Genomic DNA, 19,611 nt, shown 5'->3' with positions numbered 1-19,611 from the left:
CTTTACGTGGACGTTCTCTGAGACGGGAACATTTAGGTGAAAACACCCTCTACTAACTTTAAGCATTCAGTCATTTCACTCATCTTTGACCCCCAATTTAGTAGCTGCTTGCACTGCTGATAATCTAACAGATTGTAATTGATGTAACTGATAACAGATAATGTGACAGCTGCTGCTGCTGGTGGAATAACTACTTAATTCAACAGTGAAAACATGAAACTCTGTTTGCAAAATGTAAAACTGGACTTTAAGTTCCAACTCTCTGAAACACACTTTACAGGTAAGAAATAAGAAAATAAAATAATGTAATGACTAAACAGGATGAATGAATTAACTATAAATAAGTTCATACATTCAAAATAGCAGAAACTAGATGGGAGTCCAGTTGATGATTCTCTTTTCTGCTGGAGTATTATTTCATCCTTTTTCCTAATATCAAAGATTAATACTGATAATTTAACTTATTGTTTCATTAAATAAAAAAAACTGATAATATTCACTCATCACTCTGTAGATTTCATTACATTTTAAACAATCTTTAGAGGCAAATATGTGACATTGTGGATATAAAACCATTTCAATCACTCGTCTAAATGTGAGGTTAGATGAGTGACCTCTTGACCTCCACCAGCTGAGATCAGAGGGTCAGGTGACGGTTTACCTCATCGTGCAGGTTGACGTAGGAGAACTGGACTAAATCCTGAAGCTGCGAGCGTTCACACAGAACCACCACCAGCTGACGCAGACAGTCCAGCTGCCTGCGAGGAGAAAAGGTTTTAAACAGAGAAACATTAAAACCAGAAGAAACCGTCAAGTAATATAGAAACAATAATATTAATATGACATCATTAACAAGTGTCTTCACTGTTCTTTAATTCTATATTCATGTGTGTGTTTGTTTGCGTACATGCTAGAGTCCGGGTTCTGGGTCAACGCTTCGTAAGCTTCACTGTTGTGTCCCAGATCCAAATGATGCTTGAATATTCGCGTCCACAGAGCAGCCTGAAGAGACATGTATACAACTGTAAACACAACCTGTACACACTAACGTTAAATACATAGAAATAAGCATAGAAAATAATAAGGGAAATAGATTCAATCAGAGAAAAGTAATCTTGATTTAAAAAACACAGCTTTTCAGTGATCGAAGGTAGGGTTATGCTGGATCAGAAAAAGTCTGTACAATGTGTTTAAAAGTGTTTATAGTTGTTCTAAAACGGCCGCACTGGAAGGTGGAGGGAAAAGTCGCACGTCATAGAGAGACAGGACGTGATATTGTTTAAATACGGGGATAGCAGCGCGGATTTTCAGACAGTCTCTCCTGGAAGACATTCATAGTGTTGCACTTCGTTGTTCACGTGAAAACAGACAGAAATAGTTGTGTAAATGAATGAAACCTTTCTCACCACTGCACAGCTGACCAGTCACTGTGTGAAGTGTGTGTGAACGTCTGTTTTTAAGTCTATTTTCCTGTTTTATGTGTGTAACTACAGTGATTATCTGCTAAAACACAGGTGACCTACACTCAGCGTTTTGTGAGACAGACTGAAGCTGCTGCTAACATGCTAACATGCTGCTTTCACTGTGTAGAAACTGCGTTGGAAAGAAGAGATCTGCTGGATATTTATAAACGAATCTACAGACTGTTGTTTTCTTCTTCTTCTTCAGACTTTTATCACACCTGCAGTAATCAAAGAGAACTTGTCTTGGTGGTTCACAGTTTCACCGAGATAAATTCAAGACTTTTAAAGACCTGCAGACTCCCCGTAGACTCGTCTTCCTTTAAAAGTTTCTTGCTGCTTGTTGCTGACAGTTTACCTGACTGTTGGTGTCGCTGACGGCCTCCGTTATCGCCAGAGAAGCCAGCTGGATCACCAGCTCAGGTAGACCCACGTCCTCCAGCAACCGCAGCACCTGAACGAACACGAACACACACACACACACACACACACACACACACACACACACACACACACACACACACACACACACAGAAATAATCACAATGTGAGGAAATGTCAAGTATTTCAAAGACAGTTTTGTTTTATTGATAATATATCTGTATTGACTCCTGCAGCAAATAAATTCTAAATAAAGTCACTAACACTTAAAGTCCCCAATTTATTATTTATAAATCAGTATATAAACAGTTAATAAATGTTTATAACACACTATAATGTAGTTATAAGCAGATTTAAGGACATTTTAAGTGTTTATTACATTGTGGGTGAATGTGTTGTGTTGTTGTGTGTAGCTTTGTATTTTGTATAATGTGTCCTGTGTGTTTTTTGCTTTGTACTGTTTGTTATTGTGCTGTTTTATGTTTTAATTGTAAAAGACCGCAGATTAAAATTAGCTTGAAGCTAAATCTGGTGCAGCACATCAAATGTTAACATTTATGTTTAACACTGTGCATGCTCCCAATTAATACAATACAATACAGTATTTGTCAGCAATTATAACTTCTATGAAGACATATTTTATATTATTACAGCTGTGTTTATATCGTTATCTGTTTATACAGCAGCCTCCACTTATGGTTGTTGGCTATTACATTAATAAACACTTATATCTGTTAAGGACCATCAGGGAGACACAGTCCATCAAGGGAAGCACAGTCAGGCGGCGGAGGAGATGGTGACATATCGGCCTCTCATAATCGGCAGAATTCTCTGATGCCGATATTTCATTTTAGAGCTTTCATTTTCGATACCGATGACGTGCCGATAATATCGTGCATCCCTAGTTCAAATGTTCCAGAGGATCCAGCTGCTCCGTCACCACTAATGTCCACATGAGCAGAGACATTTATAATACAGATTGGAACCATTACGCTCATATTTTACAAGCATAAAGTCAACCTCATGGTGGCGCCAGAGGAAAAGTCAGTACGATTCATCCTCTGGGGAACATGAATGTCTGAGTAAAATCTCATGATAATCAATCTGACAGTTGTTGAGATGTTTTAGTCGGTGTTGGAGCAACGCAGCCGTGCTGTTAGCATTAGCATGATTTATTATACAAGTGTGTGAGTGAGCAGGTTATCACACCTTGTTGTAGTACTGTAATCTGGGGGTGGAAGCAGCTTCGTCTTCCTCGGTGCCCGTCAGCTTCATCAGAAACTCCTCCTTCTCCACCTCAGTGGCCGCCTCCTGGAAACACTGCACGGCCTGATGGGAAACAGGAAGAAGAAGAGGAGGTAAACTAAAGATCCTCTGAGGAGCCGCTTTAACATGAGGAGCAGAAACACATAAATCAGCAGGGTGGTTGGTGTCACTCACCTTGTGGCCCTCCCCATTGGCCAGGTAACACTGACCCAGCATGAAGCGACAGGAGCCGATGTTCACCTGACACCACGGGCCAATCAGCCGCACGTACTCCTGTACACAGGAAACAGGTTTAAGCAGGTGAGACGACTGTCATGATGCACTGAGTTTGTGCTTGTACTTTAAATTCATCTTCATTTAACAAAAAACTGATGTTGCTCTCTGTGCAGTTTGTTTTCACATTCATCTGCTGAAGCAGGAAAGTTTCTCTGTGTTCACCTTCAATCTCAGTTTAAATGTCTTAAAGTTCACACAAAGTATTTAAAATGGTGAAATTCCAATTTTGGTGAACTTTGACCTGTGAATTAGTGCCATTGACCAGTAGGAAGCTGACCTGACAGAGCTGATCTTTGAGAGTCAGGTCAGCTCGTGTTGCTGACACAGTTAGGAGACAATAAATCAACACAACATGATGATTAGTGTCTGAAATCTCAGTTTTCTGCTCACTATCAGTGTTAACTCAGTCAACAGAAACTATGACAAAAACTATTTATTGACCAACTTTGTTTTCGTGACTAAAACAAAATAAAAAGCTTTGAAAACAGAACTGACAAAATGTTAAACATAAAAAGTTTAAGGATAATGTGAAAGACGGACAAATTAATGATTGTTTTTAATGTGAAGGAGCTGCATCTGTGGAATCACAACCTGTAGCTCCTGATTAGTGAAACAGAAACGAGTTTGCTAACTGATCTTTAGCAAAATTATTTCCCCTTTTCGATAACTTCTTATTGACTGAAACGGTGTAAAATGGTGAACTAAATGTCAGTGAACAGTAGAGAGAAAACAAAGAGAAGCTCCAGGAGCTACTGTTACTGACTAGCACTAGATAAGTTCACAGTCAGCTCACCAGCTACAACAGTTCACCAACGAACCCTGCGAGTGTCACCTTATAACCAAACATCTGGGCCAGTCGTTGTCCAGGTGTGAGGTGGAAACACTTGTGTAAGTTGTGTAAGAAGGAGGAGATTATGTTTTAAGTATTTGAATGTTTTTTGTGGGGGAAAAAAAACCAGACACAAATTATTCAAAGCATGTTTTAAGTCTTTAAACATGAGTGGAGGGGATCTTTAAAAGATGTTTCTCTTGTCAAGCCAACGTTTATCAGGCAGCATTAAAGACCTGCAGGCCTGCACAATAAACAACGGTTACTTATTGTTTCTTTCTTTGATTCAGTCATCAGAAATATATTCATGTCTCCGTCCGTTACAGTAACATCACACCACACTAAACTGATATAAACAGCCTACGTGAGTCTCACGTTTTACCTGTAAGACTCGTGTTTTAATGCTGTTGTTCATCATCTGTGATGTGAAAACATCAGAGAAATAAAAAGTATGCATCCTGGTGTTAGTTCAGTTATAAAATCTGAGCGCACCACAGAGCGGCTGCTGACAGCAGACAGTAGAGACGCTGCTACGCGTCTGTTTAAACAGGAGTTTAGCCGATTTTGCTGCATTTAACAGCGGAGCTGAGAGCGTCAGAGTCGGAGCAGGAAACAGTTGCTCTGCGTCGCGCTGTCCTCCGTTTCTGTCACAGTTATGTATTTAGATCATTTAGAGACAAGAATCTGTAAATGTTTACAGCCTGTCATGCTGTCACCCTGCGTTAACCTGTGTATAATGACGTGGCTTTAAAACAAACAAACAAACAAACAAACAAACAAACAAACAAACAAACTGTTCTCCTTTAAAACGATGCTTCAGCAGTGAGATGAGGATGAAGAAGTCGGTGTCGTGTTGGTGTCTGTAGTGAACAAACAGACTGACTCACCTGCAGCTGTGTGTACTGGCAGTTCGCCATCAGACACTCAGGGAACTGGAAACCAGGGTTACTGGGCCAACTGGGAAACGTCAGTTAAGATAAATAATAAGTACAGTAAAATCCATAATGGAAGCATCTCCACATGCTGGAGGACACAACATTACATTAGTTTAATCAGGGCACACTGAGGATGTGAAGGTGAGAAGCTTGTTAGCACACAGCGGACGAAGGATACAGCAGCTGAGCGAGCAGGTTGACCACGTTGGAGACCATGTGAGGCCAGAGGAGCAGAGCGCCGCCTGCAGACGGGTTCTGCTGCTGGGAGAAGATCTGAGAGATGATCATCTTCCTGGCTACAGTCTGGTAGAACAACTCCACAACCGTCTGAGGACTGAGCACTGCTGGGAGGAACAACAACAAGTTAACAACTCACACTTAGAGGAACTTAAACTGTAACTTCAGGTGTTTCCATCATCACAGGTTCTGCTTTTTGAGCTCCTGAACCAAACTAAATTCAAGTTCAGGAGCCGGTTTCACAAAAGGTATTTTAGACTGGTCTGTAGTGTTAGGACAGTCTTCATTTGGCTCATAGGTTATTCTAATGCAAGTTAGACTGTTTCACAAAAATAAAGACTCATTTTAAGCCAAAAAAATTAGACACCTTATCCCCAGGCTAATTCAGGCCTAAGACCCATGTTACCATGGTAACAATCAGTGACAAGAGACTGCAAATCAAAAGCAACACGTCACTGATTTTAATCCTTCAGCTGGCGACTTCCCTGAGTGAGGACGCTACTTTTAACTCCTTTGTAAACAGACTGAGGTGGATGTGGAGAGTTGAAATCGTGCATCCCTCACAATTTTATCAGTTTGCTGCAACATGATGTACACATGTTGTGTGTGTATGTTTGCAAATGATGCACAATAATTCATTGTTCCAACAGCAGTGATTTGCATCCAGGTCGCGGAAGTGCTACTCAGGTCTGTCGATGTTTTCATTTGCTTCCCTGTTGATGGCATCTATTCATTAGAGAGAGGAAACAGACACGATGTCACAGCGAGCAGGCGGTTTCTGACCTGATGCGTTGGTGTTGAGGGCCGGAGAGTCAGACAGCTCCAACACGGTGAGGTGCTGCAGGTTAGCATCTCTGGAGGAACACAGGAGGTCAAAGGTCACAGTCAGTAAACACGTTTCTGCACAAATTCTCTTTAGTCCAGATGTAGGTCAAATATTAACTGAATTTCCAGTGAAAAGGTATAAAGAAAATGTTGTGAATGTTTGTTTTGTTTATTAGGAGATGAACAGCTGGTTGTGCTCATTCTCCAGTCGGTGCCAACAAACCGTCGCAGAAGAAGAAAACATGAGATGATGTCATTACAAGTGTAGCAATCGAAACTCAAATGATGGAGAACCTTGTGGAGAACATGATGGAAATATGATTTCTGTGTTTGTTTCATGTATTAATTTGAGGAACGTTACCGTCTCCTCATTCAAGCTTGAGTGACGTTTAAGTCACATGATTCATGTACGTCATCATTTATTCAATAAGTCTGTTTATGTTTGCTTTTTATCTGCACAAGAACTTTTACACCTCAGACAACAACAAACACATTTTAAGATATTTAGAGATTTTTTTTTTTAATTTCTGGTGTTTCGACTCAGGTTTGTTTCCACACGAATTGGAAATGTAAATAAAAACAGGAGAACGGAAACAAACTTAATGTCTTAATGCTGACGAACTTTAAACACAATGACTACTCTGATGACTGGTGTGTGTGTGTGTGTGTGTGTGTGTGTGTGCGCGCGCTCTCACATGGTGTCCATGGGAACAGCTGAGGTGAGGCTCTGACTGATGTGTCTGAGGAGGTAATATGAGGAGAGGAGGTGGGAGCTTCGAGGAATCAGGTCCTGCTGGAGCTGCAGCAGTTGAGCGCCTCCACCCAGAAACACCTGAAACACACACACACACACGCACACACGCACACACACACACACACACACGCACGCACACACACAGAGTGATATTAACAAAATCTGTCAAACCTAAAATGGAATTACTACTGTATATAACTACATATCAAACTGATCCCTTCATTACAGACACACAGCTCTAGTGTCAGTTACGTAATAAAGGACAGATATTGGACTGTTTATTGTTCCTGAAGACGTGTGTTTCAGGTAATCGTGTCTGTCAGAGTGAAATTATATTCTACTGTTACTCTATTTCATCTTGTTTCTCTGATACTGCACCATTAAACACCCCGTGGCTCCATATAAAAGCTCCAGAGGTTGCGTCTGCATTAATAATGAACAGTTACACTTATATACCGTTGATATTAGAGCTGCAATTAGTTGATTAATCATTTAGTTGCCAACTAGCAAATTAATCAGCAACTGTTTTAATAATCGATTAATCATTTTGAGTCATTTTTTAGAGAAAAATGTCCATATTCTCTTATTCCAGCTTCTTAAATGTGAGTATTTTCTTTAGTTTCTTTAGTCCTCTATCAGTAAACTGAATATCTTTGGGTTGTCAACTGTCGGTCGGGACAAAAAAAGACATTTGAGGACGTCATTTTATGGACCAAACAACTAATCAATTAATTGAGAGAATGTATATTAGAAGGTATATTTTCTTTTCTGATGAAAATATTGCAAATTTCAACCCTTAAAAAAACTAATTCATATGTATTATACTAAAGCTTGCATGCGCGTGTGTGTGCGTGCGCGTACGTACGTTGTCTCCGAAGCGCAGGTAGAGCTTCTGCAGGATGAGCAGGTCGCGACAGAACAGCACTCTGGTCATGGCCATGTGACAGACGGCCTGACAGACCAGAGACACCGCTGAGCTGCTGCCGTACAGCTGAGACAGACTGATCCGCATGTTCAGAGTCTGACCTGCAAGACAAAGACCAGGGACACAAAAAACACAGAAACACGTTCAGAGTCTGACCTGCAAGACAAAAACCAGGGACATGAAACTCAATGAAGGCTGTTTCGGAGGAAGTGCGGAAGGTTTGATTCTTTATATAAATGTTTTATTGGAGCATTGAGTCACACGTCATTATGAATAAAGTTATATAACACCAGGCAGGTTAATAAAGTTATTTACTTTCTTGTATTTATCTCTTATTCTTAATTAGAGCTGAAACAATAAGTCGATTCATCAGTTAGTTAATAAAAATAAAAAATAATCAACAATTATTTTGATCTATAAAGTTAAAGTTATTTTTCTCGTTAAAATGCGAAAGATTCTGCATCTCCAGCTTTTCTGTATCTTGTTTCGTAGTAAACTCAAGATTTGGGGATTTTGGAGAGTTGTTTAACAATCTGATGACATCATGTGAGACATTTTTCACTAATATCTGACATTTTATAGACTAAAAAGATTAATTAATGATAAAAATATCATTAGTTGCAGCCCCAAATCTGACCTTTTTTAGATTAAGATTCTATAAAAAGGTCAGTTTTCATCAGACAGACATCAGACCTCTGAAACACATATGAGCTCATCTCCTCCTCCTCCTCTTCCTCCTCATGTTAAGGTTCATCTACTGTTCTCCTAACGTTCCTACCAGGTATGATGAGACCTTCTCCTCCGACCTCCGTGTCCGTCTCCAGGTCCATCTCCCTCAGCAGGACCATCATGGCCGCCGTCGGGTTACGAATGTCCTGCAGTTTGTTCTGGATGTCCTCGATCACGTTATCGCTGCCGAGAGACACAAACACTTGAACACGACGCGCTCATGTTGACGTGTTTCATTTATTTATTTCTGACATTTTCTAATCCAAACTATCAATTAATAGAAAAACATCACCAGCAGATTAACTGATGATGATAATAATAATAATTAGTTGCGTCTCTACAGTGGTGGTTGTTTTGTTTGTTTAATCCAAGTTTTTATCTTTTCAGAACATCAACGAACATCAACAAATAAATCAATAATGCAATAAAGTAATCCATAAACATATTTTTAAATCCTCAGGAGTGTTTCTGTTCATTCCCACCTCTGTATTTTATATTTTAGGACTCAACTAGAGCAGCTTTGCATGATTCACAGCTGAAAAACCTCCTTGTTTATCTTATCCTGGCCTTCAGCCTTCAGCGGTTTCAGCTTATCGAATATTCAATACATGACATCACTTCTCACTGAGTGCGTTTCCATGGACACAGACGGTTATAACTGATTGATACTGAAGTGTCGTGAAGGTTACTGACTTGTCATTGGACAGCATGTTTTCTAGGATCTGCTCCGCGGCTCTCTCAGGTGACTCCACGTGCTCCAGAGCCGTCTCCATGTTGTACGCCATTTCTCCTGAGACGGCGTCACTCACCAGCCGCAGACACTGAACCAGCTGCAGGACGTCTCGGCCCACCTCGGGGTCTGAAAACCACATGATACTCACATCACTTTGTATACACACACACGTACTGTTTATAGTGTAAGAGTCTCAACAAGCTGTCTTCAGTTCTGTAGTTTTTACAGTCTTGACGGGAACATCAGAAACTAATATTTTGCTTTTACTGTGAACTGTGAACTTCCACGTCTGTTGGAGGCTTTCATTGCCACATTGTGCTCTACAGTTCTGTCAGTTTCAGATCATTTAAAAAGAGTCCTGGACAGGTTTATCGTTTCCCTCCGATAACACTGTCAGCCTCAAGCAGCAACTACCGCTGCTTGAGGCTGAAACCAATGTGGAAGCACATTAAAGTGCCACTAACATCCATTAGATGCTTCAACTGACTCCCATTCAAAAAGCATCAACTTCTCTCTAGAAATAAAAGTCAATCATTCTTTTTAACGAGTCATTGTGGTCTACATCTCTTATAAATGTGCTGGTAGTCATTTTGGAACTTTATTATTTATTATTATTGCTCAGTGAATAAGATTTGAAGGCTTATAGTAGCTTTGATGTCTGTTGTGTGGATGTTGATTGACAGCTGTGATTGACAGTTGACTCACACTGAGTCGGACTCTTGTCGCAATATTTCATTAAGTTTAATGTTACTTGATTACGATACCTGCCATGTTAGCACAATTAAGCTAAAGTAGCTAACGTTAGCCCAAGTGTGCAGCGCTCGGTGTTCACGATAAGCTAGCGTTAGCTTGGGTCCGAGGTACACTGCACTCCTTTTTGGAAGGTCCTGGCTCCAAACACAGAAGATGACAACCAACATAAACTGCAACTCTGGGCTTCAGACCGGCTCCCGTGCAAACCAACAGGTGATGTCACACTTAGCTACGTCCATCTTTATATACAGGCTATGTGTCGGACTCACAATTGAAAGTTCTTTTAAAAAGACAAAAACTGATGGATCAGAACCAGATATCGTCTTTTTTATTCTGCACATTTTTCTTCCTTGTCCAAACTTGGTGCCTACATTTCCCACAATGCAACTGGACCACCTACAGATGGATGGGAGATTGCGGTGTGTTATGCTAGTAGCTGCTAATGTAACGTGGAGCTGCTAGCCTGGTCTGCTAACAGCACTTCTTACAGATGTTTTTCATACTTGTAGTCTCCAATTGACACTGACTCAAGTGACATCACTCGAGGTAATTTATCAGATTTCATATAGCTCCCTCTGGAGACGTAAAGATCTTCATACTACTTTTTAAACATAGAACACCTGGAAACTTTTTTTTTTTTTTTTTTTTAACATTTGATGGATTTTTATAGAAGGTGTACTTACCTTCTGTAACCGGCGTCTCGTCCTCTGAGAAGAGATACTCATCACAGGAGAGATACAAGTGATCCACAGCGAAACAAGGCAGGAGGAAGGAAACAAAACCCTGAAAAACAGACATCCATTTAAAATATTTAATTAGATTTTATAATTAGATTTATGCACCTCTTCCAGAACATACATGGATCAAATTAAATAAGATGACGTAAGTATTAGGAACAGAAAGAGCCGACTGTGAACACAGATTCAGTCTCTGAATCCCTGAGAACGCAATATTGTTTTATTTTTTATTTACTTGAACGGGAAGAGAAACACTTTCTAATCAGTCCCCCTATTTATCATTTATAATCAGTGTATAAACATTGAATAAATCGTTCATAACACACTATAATGTAGTTATAAACAGATATAAGGACATTTTTAAGTGTTTAAATGTACAGTATTTGTCAACAATTTATAACATTTTATATCATTTACAAAAGTGTTTTACTATATTGTCATTTATTATCTGTTTATACATCAGCCTCCACTTCTGGATGCCCACAGGAGGAGTTATAGTTATTGACAAATACATTAATAAAAACGCTTATATTTTGCCTGGAGTCCCAAATACCAACCAGTGACTCCATATCTGAAATACTAGCTGTGAGTTAAATCAGTTAATTTATGGTAATTTCATTAAAGAACATTTATCTATATAATATGCACCATGTAAACGCAACATCAACTTAAGTTATATGAGTTTTAAAAAAACAGATTTGACACAGTGTCCATCTATAAGACAGGGACACAAGTTCAGATAATAATCACTTCAGTTAACAACAGTCAAGTTTCCATCAAAAATGTAGCTCAAATATTAACTAAATGTCCAGAAAATTGCTAAAAGAAATTGTGAGTAAACAACTTTTTGTGGATATTTCAACTTTCTCTAATGTGTAAACATGTCTTTAGTGTTGCTCAGTGTTTACCTTCTTCAGCAGGCAGACCATGCTGGTGTGTGCGCTGACCGTCAGACCCAGCGGCATGGCCAGAGCCTCCTGATACTGAAGGCAACAGGCATAAAACTTGGACCAGAACTCCACCTGCAGCTGTCGGTACTCCTCCTGAGAGAACACGAACTCTGTCACGCTGCTCTGCAGCTGGAGGAAACAAAGACAGAAAGACAAGAGTCAGATTCTTCTTTGGTGTCTCTGGAGCAAACAGCTGTTCCTTCCTGTTTTTATCCCCGGACGCTTCATTTGCAATGTTACTTTTTTTTTTAAATGTGGAAATAATTGTTTATTCTTGTAAATCAGGCATTAAAAATTGTACAATTCAAAAAGGCACACATGTGTGACATCGTTAGTTACTTCTTTTTTGTGCCACATAAGCACCTGGAAATGTTTCCTCATGACATTTTACAAAAAGGTAAAAATAAAAAGTCATATGTCCCCAGATTCCCCAACACTCCTGAGACGATTCCAGTCCACAGTGAAGGTCCTGCAGCGTCCAGAACAGAGGCAGGCGGTCGGTATGTCGGCGCTATAGGAAAGAGCAGAGTTTCTGCGGTCTGAGCAGGTCGTTGCTGGACGAGCAGAAGGTCCTGCTGGGCGGTCTGGAGGCAGAACTGCTGGAGGTTTACGCTTCAAGTCGCAACCGTTGGGACGATTTTCTTCAGCGCTACGATGTTGGATGATCCCGACATTGTTGTGATTTTGAGAGAAACTTTAGTCTTAATAGCGATGAGTATAAAACTTACTTCTTCTTCTTCTCTTTGCAATGTTACCTCTACTCCCCATCGTTTGTTCATTCGTGCCCACAAGCAGCCGTCTGGTCTGAGGTTGCTGTCGTCTACTCGCACTTTCATTTTGAGTAAAGAATAAGAAGTAGTGAAATCCTACTTATACTACTGTTTGTAGTCGGAGGAAGCTTCCTGAAGCTGACCAATCAGAACAGAGTGGGCTCATCAGGAGGGGGAGGGGCTTTATTTACCTCACTCTCTACAGCCACCGTCACCTCCTTCTTCAGACTCTCCCACGACGGATCCATGATCCTCTCTGAACCTCGCCGGTAGATCTGATGAAAAAATAAAACACAAACATCTGTAACATCTGTAACATCAACAAGGTGCAACACACACTGCAGATCTGACACAAACAGATGAAAACTAAACTCACTGCTTCAAAATTAGAGAGTTAATTATTACCATTCCATGAGTTTTTTAATAAACACACCAGTCAATAGAGTTTCAGGTTCATCTGAAGATAGTAAATATCTCTGGTCAACACAGTGAAACCAACAGATGAGCCAAAACACTGAGAATCTTCTGGTAACAACTACTGAGGGTCAAAATAAGCGATAATCAATAGTTTAATGTTATATTTCAGATATTCCTTCAGTCTAAATGGTTTTAATGGTGTGTTGTGAGAAGCTCCTGTGGAAGAGTCTCATTGCAACATGAACGGTGACATCAGAGCGAGACGGCGGGCGCGTCCTCACCTGAAGAGCTTTAACGATGGCCGACGCAGTGAAGCGCAGAGGAGAGAAGAGCATTTCCAGGTACGTCTCCTGTTAAAAAAAACACAACATCAATGATTAATCAGTAAAATGATTTTTAAAAAAAGAGTAAGTGGACCTTGAATTGAGATTATTTGGTCACATGAATCGTCATCTTTTTATCATTTGTAAGGAGAATTAATTTTAATAAAACTACTTAAGATCATCAAGAACTTTGTGCAACAGATGAATTTTGACGTCTGAAGTCTGAAGCCTGCAAATAACAATAATTTTCCTTATTGATTAATTTAATTCATTGTTTTCTCAAGTTATTGATTAATTGTTTTGGTTTCTAAATGTCAATAATTTCCTAAAGCCTGAGTCAAAATGTCTTGTTTTATTTAACCAACAGTCCAAAAACCAAAGATATTTCTTTCTTTCTTTCTTTATTAGGATCCCCGTTAGCACCAGCACAATAACCACATAAACACAAACAAACCAGCTCATCTAATTGAATTAAAAATCAAGTACATATAGAAGAGAAGCTAAATTGTCATTAAATGTTCAATCACAGCAGAAAAACAGAAAATATTCACTTTTGAGTAGCTGGAACCAGAGAATTCGGGTATTTTTTCTTAAATAATGACTCAAAAACAACTAACTGATTATCAAAATAGTTGCTGATAAATGTTCAACTAATCAACTAATTGTTTGAGTTTTAATCTGAAGTCTGACTCAGTTTCCATCAGTTTGATCTAAACCACATTTAAAGTCTGGTTTACTGGTTTGTGGCTGCAGGGTTGTGTTGGTGTGAGACCGGTCTTACCCTGGGGTCCTGGTCCACTCCTATATGGACTTCATCATCAGGTGGAGGCTGAACAAACACCTGGTTCCACTGACCTGCTGTGTTACTGTCAAACAGAGAGCGAGAGCGTTACACACAGACATCCTTCATCACTGAACACGTGTTGTCATGTCACAGGTGTAAACAATGAACGTGAATGAACCGTTCACTTCCTACGCTGACGAGTCTAAATGTCTAAATGCTGTTGTGAATTCGGTCCACGGTGATGTGATGTGATCGTAACTTACTGTTCAAAGTTGATGTATTTGACGATGGTGGTGTTGGAGTCGTCCACCCAGACGCCCCAGATGTCTGTGGAGGTCAGAGTGAAATCAACCAGAGTCTCCTGTTGGCAGAGAGAGATTCATTAACATATTACAGCCGCAACTAACGATTATTTTCATTATCAATTAATGTGACGTTTGTTCTCACTACCTATAGAGTCTATAAAGAGTTAAAAAAATTGTCAATTCCAGTTGTCACAGTTTCTTAGAGCACACAGAGACGTCTTCAGTTTTTCTTGTTTTGTCTAATAAACAGTCCAAAACAGAAAGATATTCAATTTTACTGATAAAGAGCAGAAAATGTTCATATTTAAGACGCTGAAACTACAGAATATTTGGTATTTTTTGCTTGAAAATGACTGAAATGATTAACCAATTATCAAAAATACTTGCAGATTAATTTTCTGTTAATCAACTAAAAACATATCTATAACAAAGAAATGTCCATACTCTCTTTTAGATAAGATTGTTTTTCCCACCTGTGACGTCCTGTTCACAACAAATCCTGATCACAGTTCTTTACAAAGAGCTCATTTCAATGATCAGAAATGTTTGGTCACTTATGTTTTTGTGTAAAGAATTTAAGGGTCAGTCTATGAGTTGTCATCAAATTATTTAAAATCTCAAATATCAATATTTGGATTTAGAAATCCAGCATTTGCTGTGCTATTACTGTTCTGTCAATGTTCTGATGATCTTACGTCATTTGCAGCGTAACACAGTGCGCGGCTTGTGTAGGAATACGGAAGTTCTACAGATGAGTAAATACAGTGCCAAAGGAAAGGGCTGTCTGACGGCAAGGTAAAGTGGTGAAAATATTCTTAATATAGCGTACAATTAGACTGATATTGACTTTTTTTAAGGTGGGTGGCTATAATACATTTTGCTGCTGGCCCCGTCGCTTATCGTCCGTGCCGGTACCCCACTTCAAAAAAATACAAACTATCCCTTTAATGTGTATACATTTGTAGACAGATATAAATGCTGGATTTTTCTGCTCATAAAGTTAAATTTTCTTTTAGTTTCTCTGGCAGCTTTTCTTTTGTCGATTCAACAAATGAAGTTCAATTTGGAGAATCAAAGTGGAAGCAGCTGTTATATCTGGAGTTTTTCCAACCACCATCGTTTTACTTTCATTTAGGAGTCAGGAACCCAAATGAACAGTGAAACATGTTTTTCTTGCTGTAATCATTCCTTCTGTTCATACTGACCATTAGAAGATCCCTTCATAATGACCTTACAATGGAAGTGATGGGGGACAAAATCCACAGTCCTCCTGCTGTGCAACAAATGTATTTAAAAAGTTTATTTGAAGCTAATTTGAAGCTTCAGCGTCCAAATGAGTCAAATCAAGTAGATGTCTTTCAACGTTACAGTCTTTTTAGTGCCAAAGTCCCTCTTTTTGTTACTATACTTCCACCTGCAGCTCAACAGGGAAACACTGTCTGAGGAAACACAAAGAGGGAATTTGATGCTAAAAAGACTGTAAATGTGTCAGATATCCACTTGATATGACTAACTCAGACTGCTGAAGCCTCATATAAGTTTCACATCAACTTTTAAATGCATTTTTGCACAAAATGACTGTGCGGACACAGAAAGCACATTTGAAGGGGATCTTTTAATAGCCAGTATGAACAGGAGGAATGATTATAGCGAAGAAAAACTCTTTCTGTTCATATGGACACCTGACTGCTGTTTTAAGACACACTTAAAGAGTTGTGAACCCGTCCTTTAACAACATCAGTATGATGTAAACGTGTCTGATGTAGCTCCACCTGCTGTTTACCTGAGTAGAGAACAGAGAGGAGATGTGGTCGAGGCTGTAGCGGTTGTTGTCGGTGCAGACCAGCTGCAGGACGATGAACTGTCCTCTCTGCGGTACGGCCAGGTAGACGGCTACACACAGGCCAGTGGTGGCGCAGAACGTCAGCCGCAGGCGGTGACCCTGACCGGCCAAACGCCTCACCCCCTTACAGGCCGGCATGTACTCCAACATATCAGCCTCCAGCAAGCACGCCTGCTCCTGCAGAAAGAAATAACAGAGGTTATAAACTGGATTTAATGATGCAGCACATGTGAACTTTGTCACCACATTATATATCTTATCTAGTTTATTATTATTATCATTATTATTATTATTACAGTGATCAACCGCTTATATGGATCAAAACTCTTGGGACAGAATCATTCCTATACAAATGCTGTTTAAATAATTTGCTTATAGTAATCAATCAGTCTGCTTACAGTGTTTATTTCATACATGAAAACATATGGAAAAACATTTTAAAACTACAGTAATTAAATTCTTTTTTTAATCTTACTCCCTGATACATGTATGATATGTACTTCGCGGCTGCGGCACCATTATCAAACGTGGCGGCGCACCTCTGCAGGGTTGTGCGGAGGTGCGAGGTGTGGGTGTGTTTATTTGTAACTGCCGTGAAACAAGCAGAAAATAATGTTTTATTCCTCTTTCTTCCCTTCCTTTATTCACCATTTCTCACTACCACTGCTCGCTCTCCTCATGTACTCTCTAGCTCACTCGACCACTGCTTCTCTCTCTCTCTCTCTTCTTTTAAATGACTCGGGAAGCCGTCAAAAAAACCTAAGTTTACTTTTAACTATATCAAAAGAAGAGAAATATAGATATAAATAAATATAAAAATATATATAAAATATTCATCCTCTCTTTCTAGCAAGGTTTTTGTCCTCCCTCATGGCAGCGTTACAGCTCTAATCAGTCTGATCGCTGGCTGTAATACACAAATGTCAATTAGATAGTAATCTGCAGAAATAAAGAAAAAAATCTGTTATAATAATCATTCGCTTGATAATTAATTGAGTGATCAATTTGACTCAGACAGGTGTGATCACTGTAGGCAGTTTCTAATGTATTATTATTTGTTTCTTTCTGCTGCAGCTCAAATTGCTGTTAGCTGGAATGAGCTAAAACCATGAAACTTGGTACAATAACTGGAAATACTGTGCGCAATGAATGTGATTCAAAGAAATATGAGCCTAATCAGCCAGATGATTGGCCCTGTAATTAAGGCCTGAAAATAAAATTTTCGAAAGGCGACGCCCCTCACACAGGAAGTCTGATTGACATGAAATGTGACACAAGTCCAGCTCAATGTGCTCTACAAAAAAAGCCTCTTGAACCATAAAAATCCATGATGGATTTTTTTCTAATTTGCATAGACTGAAAAACAATAAAATTAATAGAACTTATTGAATTTTGACTATCAACACCAAATTTGATACACAGCATCGTATATCGCTGCTTCCTTCTGTTAAATGCAAAAGGGTTTGAACCCGCCAATTGCCACTTGCAGCTATGTTTTTTTTTTTTTTTAAATGTTTGTTTTTTCAACCCTAACTGCGCTCTCTTGCGGCAATGCTTCTTATTTTATTGAGCTTTAGGCCCTCAAAGTTATTTCGCTTTTCATTTTGTAAAGGGGCAGGTGCGGTTAGCTCTGTCTCCTCACAACAAGAAGGTTGTAGGTTTGATGGTTGGATGAAAATATACTGAGTGGGTGTTTAAGTGTGTGGACGGTGACCTCATGTCTAAGGAACAATCTGGACCCCCAAAGGCAAGACTAGTCTGGCTTTAGCTGCATCGTTGTGCACAGAACAACACTGGATAACAACATGGAAAGCTGCAAACTTATTATTGAGTTTTGTTAGGTGGGAATATTGTGGGGCAGCTGCTCTGCAGGTGAGCTGGACTGTAACTGGGCAGAGGAGTGAATAATATATATATCTCATAGTGGTAGATAATGTGTACTGAAGAAAAAATATGACAAAATACAAGAAGTCACAACCTGTAAATATCTAGTAATTGAATCTGACAATAATCTGAGATTTGCAGCATCTCAGGCCAAAAATCTGCAGCAATAAAAGTGTTTCTTGAGTCAGTTAAACAAGTTTAGAAATAATTATCATGTCAGTGTTAAAGAGAGTTTTAACTTTTAGTTTGATGTGTGTGTTCAGGAATGTTTAAGGATCATAAACTGCAGCACATCATAAATACAGGGAGTAAGCTCATCAGCGGCACAGCTTTATAATGATTTTAGACAATAATCGACATCTTAAATGATCAATCTCGTCCTCTTCACCAGACGTTTGAGTCACAGAAGCAGAACGTCTCAATTTAAGATTAAAACTTTAGTAATTCCTCTGCTGCTCCTGCTGTAATCATGGTGTTAAACTGTTATCTGTGCAGCCTGTAACAGCTACAAATCCTCCTTTTGGATATTAAAGTTAAACCTGATTGATAGATTTCTATATGTAAGTAAGCAGCTGACCCTGAAGGACCACATGCGCAGTTTGTGATCTTGGCAGAGGGCGAAGATGAAGGAGTCTTCCTCTAGCTCTCTGACAACCAGACTGAGGGCCAGGTCGGCGGGAGTCTGCTCCCCCCGGATGACGCTGGGCATCCAGCCGGACAGCCTCTGCATCATGGAGCTCCTCTTCAGCTCCACCACCGACACGCTCCCTGCATCACACAAACACAAACGCTGGCTTTAAAAAAAACACACACACACAGTTACTTATATGTCAAGTCTGACAGCGAGTCTTCAAATGTATTTTTACCTTGTGTGTCGTGAGGCGGCAGAGTAACGACCATGATGCCTCCTGCAGGTGAAGCCAGGGCGTAGTGAGCCTCTCCTTTGTGACTGAGCCAGGCTGCTGAGGTGCCCGGACTCCCCGTCTGTCCCACTGGGCTGGGGATGACGGCGCTGTGGGAGGGGTCCTGCAGGCTCAACTTCCCCACATCAGTGAAGATCGACTGCATGTGCAGCTCCGTCACCAGCTCCTGAAGACACGCAGCCGGAGAAGCATTTTAACATTAAATCTAAAATACAAGCAGAGCTGGGCCCAAAAATCTCGATTTTTGGCTTGAAACATCATATTATTTAAGACAGTTGAGCAAGAATAATAAAAGACATGCAACACCAGCAAGAATATCATCATTATGCATAAAATACAGGTTAACCCAAACAGCTATTGACCGTCAGTAGATCAAGGCATCCAGTTTAATAATCCGTTTCAGCACATACAGAGCAGAAAAGCCTGCAGCAGTTTGTGATTCTTTACAAAACATCAGTCTGATAGTCTCGTCAACTAACACAAACAGAGCACAGATCAGTGTGCAGAGTCGTTTTCAGTCTGTCCTTCTCATAGATATGACCTTTAAACTCACTGCGAGATGGCCAGAGATA

At 39.8% G+C, this 19,611-nt stretch overlaps 1 protein-coding gene across 2 annotated transcripts in view; it reads right to left on the bottom strand.

The window, feature by feature from the left end:
• nup160 (nucleoporin 160) overlaps positions 1 to 19,611 on the bottom strand; it is a 30,489-nt gene that overhangs the window by 7,036 nt on the left and 3,842 nt on the right. Inside the window, exons 4-24 of one of the 2 annotated variants that reach the window (XM_067590734.1) lie at positions 18,983 to 19,205; positions 18,694 to 18,884; positions 16,173 to 16,409; positions 14,348 to 14,445; positions 14,082 to 14,166; positions 13,259 to 13,327; positions 12,752 to 12,835; positions 11,749 to 11,919; positions 10,787 to 10,886; positions 9,311 to 9,476; positions 8,667 to 8,800; positions 7,829 to 7,989; positions 6,905 to 7,041; positions 6,168 to 6,238; positions 5,326 to 5,491; positions 5,100 to 5,169; positions 3,282 to 3,380; positions 3,051 to 3,170; positions 1,819 to 1,914; positions 908 to 1,002; positions 662 to 758 (exon numbers count right to left, since the gene is read on the bottom strand). In XM_067590734.1, coding sequence (XP_067446835.1) covers positions 662 to 758; positions 908 to 1,002; positions 1,819 to 1,914; positions 3,051 to 3,170; positions 3,282 to 3,380; positions 5,100 to 5,169; positions 5,326 to 5,491; positions 6,168 to 6,238; positions 6,905 to 7,041; positions 7,829 to 7,989; positions 8,667 to 8,800; positions 9,311 to 9,476; positions 10,787 to 10,886; positions 11,749 to 11,919; positions 12,752 to 12,835; positions 13,259 to 13,327; positions 14,082 to 14,166; positions 14,348 to 14,445; positions 16,173 to 16,409; positions 18,694 to 18,884; positions 18,983 to 19,205 — 2,670 coding nt within the window. The remainder of the gene's footprint in view (positions 1 to 661; positions 759 to 907; positions 1,003 to 1,818; positions 1,915 to 3,050; positions 3,171 to 3,281; positions 3,381 to 5,099; positions 5,170 to 5,325; positions 5,492 to 6,167; positions 6,239 to 6,904; positions 7,042 to 7,828; positions 7,990 to 8,666; positions 8,801 to 9,310; positions 9,477 to 10,786; positions 10,887 to 11,748; positions 11,920 to 12,751; positions 12,836 to 13,258; positions 13,328 to 14,081; positions 14,167 to 14,347; positions 14,446 to 16,172; positions 16,410 to 18,693; positions 18,885 to 18,982; positions 19,206 to 19,611) is intronic. The other variant, XM_067590735.1, reaches the window with a different exon arrangement.

The sequence above is a fragment of the Thunnus thynnus genome, chromosome 5 (assembly GCF_963924715.1).
Source record: "Thunnus thynnus chromosome 5, fThuThy2.1, whole genome shotgun sequence".
Classification (NCBI taxonomy): Eukaryota; Metazoa; Chordata; class Actinopteri; order Scombriformes; family Scombridae; genus Thunnus; species Thunnus thynnus.
The sequence above is the reverse complement of the archived record's forward strand: the minus strand, read 5'-3'. Positions and strand labels throughout refer to the sequence as shown.